Raw genomic sequence first — 8534 nt, 5'->3', positions numbered from 1 at the left:
TCCAAATCATATGCTTCTCATGATTCATTTTATGTGAAATTTTATACCAGGCCTAATTATCATAAATTAACCATACACTTCGAATTTCAGTCCTTAGATCATAGTAAACTATCTACTTGATCTCTACATTCGTCCATACACTTATCAGATCAAGATTCTGATCCGTTCATCTTGTTCACCCCATATAAATATTCTTAACCCATTATTAGAATTATAATTTGAGGAACTTACACATGTGAACAAGTCACTCGAATTAAATGGCGTACACGTTCTACCCCTAATCACTCCATAAACCCACCTTGTGTTATTCCATTTACAAAACTGATCATACGTATACCTATATACACTGTTAGAGTACCAACCATCAAGTCTTCACATTTTTAGCATGTCATCTGATTGCCCATCATGTTGGATTCCCCAAACGGGCCATTAGAATATTAAGATAATCCAGTCATTATGAAGATCTTAGGTTATATGTCCAAACCACTTGTTTCAACCAGATGTTTGCAACAACAGTCCTAAAGCATGAAGTGTTTTAGTGTGATGACCCGCAACCTAGCGTAAGGGAGCAATGCGTTAATAGAGCCCACTTATGGTCCGCGTGCACTATATCCGCTAGGGATGACCTCCTTAACAATCAACAAGGCAAATGGACGGAGTAGATCTAACCGTGTATCGTCATGGACCCCACACGCAAGGTGTGTGTGCACTAGGGCAAGTGCACCAACTCTACACGGAAGCACCAGCATGGTCAAACAATAGTTGATCCGCACTTTCCAACCAAAAGAGAGGAAGTCTCTCCCTCGTTCCCATCGTGCGTAATTCAAAACGGACTGTCGTCCGTTGGCACCATCATGGGCCACCACATGGGCCATGTGAGTCATCTGAACCGTCCATCTGATGCTGGTAAAGACTACAGTTAAACCTGTGTGTTTCCATTCCATGACCAGCGAAGGGTGGGCAGCACCACGATCAGCCGTATAGACTATCAAAACCTTGGATCTGGGTCATATCTTGATCCCTGGACGGGGACATCATCACTACAAGAAAACTGTCCTTTACCGGTGGTCAAAACTTCCGGTAAAGGCCAAGGAATCCGCCGTCAAAGCCTTTGCCTGCGGTTAGCTAACAGCCGGTAAAGCCTCAGTCGGTAAAGGCTTTACCGGCTACCAGGACCTTTAGTGACAGTTGTGCTGGACGCCGCTAAATTGTCAGTTTTTTTTTGCAAAAAATGGTCAAAAGCTATGGATAAAATCCATAGCTAAATATGACTGGCCCCACAGTACAACCACAGCCATTGGTATCGTAGCCACGGTAAATGCATAGCCTGCTGAGTGAGGTTCAGAAAATCGGTTTCACATTGTCTTAAAAGCCAAGTTGATTGTCTTTTAACTAGAAATTAAAAGACAAGTGTGAGGGGGGGAACTAATTCAAGGAAGATACAAGCAGAGGTAACAAAAATCTGATTATGCTACTTGAGAAGGTCTAACTCCATATTCTTACTCGCATCATGAAGGATCCTGGGATGATGGGCATTTCTAGCATGAAAGAAACATGGGGCAAAAGTAGATGATGGGGATTTTGTTGAAACAACATAGACATGCATGTTTTTCTCAGATTCAAACTCAGAAGTTTTGGATCTGCCTCATTTTTAGGCCCATGCCATAAAATGAGGTTACAAAACAAATGAACAGTTTAGATATAACACATATGTGTTATTCTTAATAGTTTCAAATGATGGTAGGTATATCCATTCAATGTACCACTGTATTACAAACATAGCATGGAATTAAGCTTATCCCATGGTATCAAGGGACAATCCCTGCCATGTGTAAAAATTATATTTTTTAAATCCCATCCCACCTAATCCTTCCCAATGCCATGCGCCAAACACCCCCTAATGAACTAAAATAAAATCAACTGCAATTCCCAAAAATAATTTAAATTACAGGGAAAATAGCTAAAAGAAATTTCACGAAGGCAATATCTAAAATCTCCAAAGCAAGCAAAAACAACAATGCTCCAAGGCAGGATGGATACAGACTCCAAATACAAGTTAGGATGCAAATTCATATTTCCTAATTTGCAAGACATGGCATACAGGTATCCCGTCTACAGCATGCCACTCATATTCGGTTGAATGCTGGTAGTTTTCTTTTATAAAACAGATATATGTTAGTGTTTACAACATTTTAAATTTAATTACTAATGTTTACAGACTATTTGAAGCAATATTCTTCATTATATTCCCTTTTTTTTTAACACATGAAAAATTGTTAATAAAGGGGAAAAAAAACAAGAATAGATACATCAAGGGGCCAAAATCATCGTTATCTTGATAGAAGAAACAAATGCTAGGGACAACTAGTGATTGCTTAACCCAAGCACAGCTATGCCAGATGGTGCATCAAAGCCAATAAAATTATAAATACTGCTTACTGACAACTATTGATTGCCACCAACTTTTCCAGAACATAAAAGGAGCCACTTTTTGTAGTTAATGAGAGTCTCACCATGGCCCTGTTCCAAGAATTATCTACACTGAACTGAGTAAGGACAATATCCCCCTTCTTAGGATTAAAAGCGCCAATGACAGGAGGATCTTGGAGGGTCAATGAAGCTAGTTGCTGCTGAATAACAGCCACTTTCTGATCTCCAACTGTTTGGACATAAAACTTGCCACCGCCCAGTACCTCAGTAACCACCACCTGAAAGTAAAGATCAGGAAGGCAAGTCAATTATCCACCTAGAGAAATAAAACAAGGCATCAATCAAGCGAAAATCACATAGCACCTTAAGCACTTCCTTCTGTTTGGTCTCAGCCACTGATGACCCATTAGTAGCTTCCTGTCCTTCAACATGATTTTCCAAAATCTGCAATAAATATGTATCAGCAGACACAAAGTGAGCAAGCTTGGCATCGACTTTTTAAATCACGAAGCACCTTAAGCACTAACCTTCAATCTCTGGTTTTTTGCAGACTACTCAGCCTTTGCAAGTAGGTGAGAATCAAGAATCCTTTTAGCACCAAAAGCAGTTTGAAGCCTTGCCAGCCCAGACTCTAGAAGAACCACAGCCATGTTGGTCTTTGATTCCCATAAAGAACCCAAGTAGGTTCCAGTTCTATCAACTGTTTCGACTTCAATCTGCACAAAATTACAGAAATTTAATAGCACTGAACATGAAGTAAAATGGAATAAACCGAGGTAGAACACGGTACCTCTGCATCCCTCTGCAAGATCTTTCTTCTCATGGAGGCAATTGCTTCATCTGAGAAAGGCTCATCGCGGCCAGGGCATCTAACACCAGAGAAGGAGAATGGAATGCTGCAAGTTTCCTTGGGGATCAACAATTTAAATCGATGACCACTAAGGACATAATCCACAACAGCGGGTAGCCTTTTACTCTGTTGCAAGAAGGGCAAGAAATCTTTAGCTTTTTTTGCAGATGCCTGAAAATATATTTTTTTAGCAAGTTCTAAAGGAACAATTTCATTCCAAAAGAGATCATTTTATAGAACCAAACATGATAGAAAGTACAAGGAAACAAGAAGGTTCAGCTTTCTGACCGTCAGCAGGTCCATTACATGCATGACTGGGGGATCCTTCGTAGAATGGATCCCTTTCTTTCCATTGATTGCATGAGATTTAGCAGCAAGCAATGCGTCATAATAATTTGACCTTTCCTCAAAATCTTTTGTAATAGTCAACACATGAAACATCAAGAAAAACCTACTCATCATAAATGCAAGCAACCTAAAGTTGAAATGATGTTAACAAAACCACTCAAGTGATTGCAACCTATCAACCACACAAGCATTTTCTTGTAAATTTCTGCTTACCTGCATAGAAACTGAACATAAGGGTATATATTGATCATGGTCTGGTTAGATGGAATTTCAGTGATTCAAATCCGACATTGAGGCATTTAATACATACACATGGATTATAGAAAATTCAATAAGCAGTACCAACTGTCTGGATTTGAAATGTTTCAGGAACATGGGTTTCAGCAAAATGAAACAACAAGAAGGTGCAAATTGATTAAAAATAAGGATTACTTTGTTGCTTAGATGAACTTTCAGCATACCCAATCCACATATCCAAGTGCAATGCTGAAAGAAAACGTCTGGTAAAACCAGTATTAGAGGATCATCCCTACCTCAATACCATGAAAAAGAAAACTCAAAGTGTGGAATCAACTACTTTGTTTTTGTTTTGTTTTGTTTTGCTTTTTTTTTTTTTTTTTGGACTTGGAGGGTCAATCATGTTAAATGGAACAAAGGGAAAGAGATACCAGGAGTGATAGCTTACACAAATTCATTTCAATCACAGTCAAATGGTTGGGAAGATTCGTTTGGGAGAGAGTTATACTCTGTACTCAATGCCCTTGACCTACACGCAAACATAGATTTATGCCTAATTGAGAAGATAATGTACATTGCAAACTCTTGGCCAATCATTCTATGACAACCCTTTCAAAGACAGCCTACAGTTCAGAGAACGCACTGAATTCATACTATGAATGCAACCACTTTTCATGTGCTAAAAATACAGTGGAGCCATAGAAATCCCAAGGAACCCCAATAGTATTCTCAATCAAAGAAAAGGGAGATTTATGTAGTAGAGCTGATCGAACCTGAATATGGCAGAGCCAACTCACCAAACATAAAAATACTATTAAACAGATCCCAAACCAATTTCCAAAGAAACCCAACTTCAATTCAATGAAATCGTCAATGAAAACAGAGAATTCTGCATGAAAAAAAAAAACACTAAAAAATAAACCTTTCTAACATATAGATAAACAAACATGTCAAAAACTTATGGGGTGGAATATCTGATTACCTGCATAGAAACTGAACACAAGGGTATATATTGATCATCCACCTCTCTTACTGCCAAGTAGTCCTAATGAAAATGCAACTACACTACAAGAAGGGGAAAAAAAATAATTTGTGGCTGCACCGATGTGGTCTAGTATGAACGGCTGCCTACGTACCCAATGTTCGGAAGATTGGGATCAAGCCACTACGTAGTTCTTAATATTTAAATCAGAATATTTTACGCATAAGCAGAGAAAAAATCAAAACAAATCATAATAGAAATGTGTACCTTCTGTTACGCATAAGAAGATGAAAAGCTGAAACAAATCACAATATAAATCTTTGTAGATTAGTCAAGCAAAACTACTAACATGAAACAAACATTAGCTGTCACAACCAACTGTCAAAATCAATTATTTTTATTTTCAGAAATAACAAAGAGAGAGAGAGAGAGAGATCCCTCCATTTAGCTCAATCCATAGTTGTCACAACCTACAAAATAAAAAAACAAAAAGAAATTAGTTAATAGTTACAATCTTATATAAGTTCTATTGTATATGAAAAAGAAAAATTTTTTACCAAACAACAACAATCAGGCCAACAAATACTTGTTCCAGCCGCATCCCCAATTGTTCTGTATCGTCCATAGGGTCTCATCAAAGTCTCTTCACATACAGTTGCCACCTGAATATATACTTCCCAAAAACCATTTCCAAGTGGGAACTCGCCTACTTTTGTGAGCGGATCCTTACTCAAGACAATCCCTCTAGCGACAGTAACCCCACGGATACTAGTAAGAAGAACTTCGATTACGTCCTACAAATAAAATTTATATTTAACACAATACATTGCATCATTTGTATACCACATCTAATTAAGAACACAATAATCTCAAAACATAATAAAAGAACTATTCGATTTGTGTGAAAATTTACCCCGGTACTACTGCAAGTCGTAGTCTTTCCCTTTTTTGCTAAGTGTCCCTACAAATGATAAATCAATGTCAATCATCATATACCGACTAAACTCTATATAATATAAGACATAATACACATGTAAATATTTGCATATATATCATATAATTACCTGGCTTGATGATGAGGCCGGTTGGTTTAGGTTGAGATTAGATGAATTATCTGATACTTGGGATTTCAGATTTGTCCTAGAGGATATCAGCTGCGACATGGATTCTTTAAAAGATGAAAATTCTAATTTCAGGGATGATACTTCCGATTTTAGGGATGATACTTCAATTTGCAGTCCCTCATATTCTTCATTTCTACTCTGAGCAGTGGAGGCAATCCTTCATTGGCTACGTGTTGTTCCCCACAAATCAGTAGGAGTGGGGCCTAACCCATAAGTGCAGACTCGGCCATGTCGATCTTCTCCCATTACTTGAGAGAACAAGTCATTCCTTCCTGTGTTATTCTGTGAGGTATCGGGCTGCTAAGAAATTTGTTCATTAAGTTGTTCCTGCAATAGAAAAATATCGGTTTAGATTGTACAACGATAAATGAGAGAATTTTTTTAAAGTATAAAACATAACGATTAGATGCATGGATATACCATTACTCTTAATGAAGCCTCATCCACAGGCCTACCACTCTTGCACGTATGGGTCAATATAAACACATCTGCCCGACTTGGATCCTCGCCTCTAGCCGTTTTCTTCCTCTATCATTATGTAAATAAGTTATATATAAGAAATAGACCAACATGGTTGATCGAGTGATTAAGAAAATTTACCTCTTTCTCATGTATCCGTACAAAGCTCTTTGAGCCTGCAGCGTAGCCGAGTAATTGTCTTTTTCGATTCTCTAAACTTGTCTTACTACGAGCCTATATGTGAACACACCAACAGCGTAAGTTATAAGATATCAACGAAAGATTATTGTGTATTTCTAAAACATAAAGAAATCAATAGTTACTCATCACATACCTTCCCTTCTTTTGAGTTCCAAAACTGAATGAGTGCCTTCCACTGATCCTCTTTGACCCGCTCATCAAGGTTCGCAAGCTGCTCCTCGTCAGTCTCATGAGGAGAATAGTAGAGTTTTTTCAGTTCACCTTTCCAGTCCTTCCATTTTCTAACAATTGATTGTAACACCCACTTCTTTGCATCCGCGTCAAACTCAAACTTGGATTGCATCACATGTTAAAACCAGACAATCATATAATGAACAAAAAATGGAAAAAAAATGAAAAATGAAAAAAAGTAAGCATTGTCACCATTACCATAACAAGTCCCAACATATCATCCTTCTTCTCATTCGGCAGTTTGTCAACTTGTTAACATTGTCACCAACGGGTTGTCCTTTAGTGTTGATGGGAATAGTAATGTGTTGTCCTTCACGCATCTTCCAAACTTCGAGGCATCACACACCCTGTGAATCTGTTAAAACAACAACAATAATATGGATACTCATATAGTTCCTTGGCATAAAAACACATAAAATAATTGATGCATAACATACCACTAGAGGGACCCGTTGTAACCTGGGTCACTTGAGGCTGGCTAGGTCCCGCATCAGTCATAGGACCTATTGATTGCTTAGTCGTGTGTTTGATGCGCCTCATGTCTAACACCTGTATATGTCTAGCAATATGACAGTATGACAATAAAATATTCTTCATCTTTAGTTAATGAAAAGACATTTAAATTTCAAAAAACAGTAATAATAATAACAAAATCGCATGAAAAAAAACATTTGAATTTCTTTTTCATATATCAGGGCAATATGGTACATAAGAAATCAATTATTGTACATAATGTCATCTCCATCAGGATTAGAAAAATCAGTATCATCTATTTGGTCCTCTACCATCTTTTGGGCGGGTAGTAAAGGTGTGACAATTGTTGTACCATCGATATCTATCCTTTCCCAACTAATAATGTCATTACTCGATTCCTCCAAACTTTGATCATTAAATGATGAACTCTCTAAGTTAGTGTCAACATCATCTGCAGACTCTTCCCCACGCATCTCAAATAAATCCCTAGGTTTCGTCCTCACTACAACATGCCAATCTTTCTCGATGGGGTCTTGCACATAGAACACCTACTCAACTTGAGATACGAACACAAATAGTTCATCAAACAACTGTTGACTAGTATGGTATAGCTGTTTTAAATTCACGAGCGTGAACCTAAACTTATCCTTCTTCACACCCCTGCCCTGAGATAGAACATCCACCCAATCACACTTAAATAATACAACCTTTCGATCACCACAATATTTCAGTTCAATGATATCTGTCAAGACAGCATAGTAAGTTACATCTCCTGCAATAGGGTTTTTGTCATTAACACTCGCAAAGCTTGATGTCTTTGCAGTCACCACAACTCTACTATGTTGAGTTTTTCTTTTCTTCTCTCGATCTTTAGTGTGAAACCTGAAGCCATTTACTATAAAACCTTCATATCTTCTTGTCATATTAGGACCTCGAGTTAGCCATCTAAGGTCTTCTGAGACTTACTCATTCTTTGCATAGCGCAACTGTTCAACCTATTCAAATATAAAAAAAATGTTAAAACAGAAGCACGTGTCTAGACAATGAAAATAAATGAACATGCACATGTCAGTCAACTTATTGCATCGACTACTTACATGATCGCTAAACCATTCATGAAATGTTTCATTGTGAATGTGCTCTATATCCCTTGGTCGTGTGCAAAGATTCTTCTGCTTAACAACATTCATGTGTTCTC

At 37.7% G+C, this 8534-nt stretch overlaps 2 protein-coding genes across 2 annotated transcripts; both read right to left on the bottom strand.

Moving 5' to 3' along the window:
* Window positions 1-2279: 2279 nt before the first annotated feature.
* On the bottom strand, window positions 2280-3879 carry LOC131218087 (ribonuclease TUDOR 1-like). Its single transcript, XM_058212770.1, has 6 exons — window positions 3842-3879; window positions 3569-3731; window positions 3221-3451; window positions 2958-3146; window positions 2794-2874; window positions 2280-2708 (listed from the first exon to the last, which is right to left on the bottom strand). Exons 1-4 carry the CDS (start codon window positions 3877-3879, stop codon window positions 2982-2984), a joined length of 597 nt encoding a protein of 198 aa, XP_058068753.1. The 3' UTR covers window positions 2280-2708; window positions 2794-2874; window positions 2958-2981.
* A 1376-nt stretch (window positions 3880-5255) lies between these two features.
* LOC131218334 (uncharacterized) lies at window positions 5256-6501 on the bottom strand. The gene is made up of 5 exons (XM_058212971.1): window positions 6392-6501; window positions 5912-6298; window positions 5761-5808; window positions 5405-5641; window positions 5256-5317 (listed from the first exon to the last, which is right to left on the bottom strand). The coding sequence occupies exons 2-5, from the start codon at window positions 6008-6010 to the stop codon at window positions 5297-5299; spliced, it is 405 nt and encodes a 134-aa protein (XP_058068954.1). The 5' UTR covers window positions 6011-6298; window positions 6392-6501; the 3' UTR covers window positions 5256-5296.
* Between the last annotated feature and the right edge of the window lie 2033 nt (window positions 6502-8534).

This window comes from Magnolia sinica, chromosome 11, assembly GCF_029962835.1.
Source record: "Magnolia sinica isolate HGM2019 chromosome 11, MsV1, whole genome shotgun sequence".
NCBI classification, from domain to species: domain Eukaryota; kingdom Viridiplantae; phylum Streptophyta; class Magnoliopsida; order Magnoliales; family Magnoliaceae; genus Magnolia; species Magnolia sinica.
The sequence above is the reverse complement of the archived record's forward strand: the minus strand, read 5'-3'. Positions and strand labels throughout refer to the sequence as shown.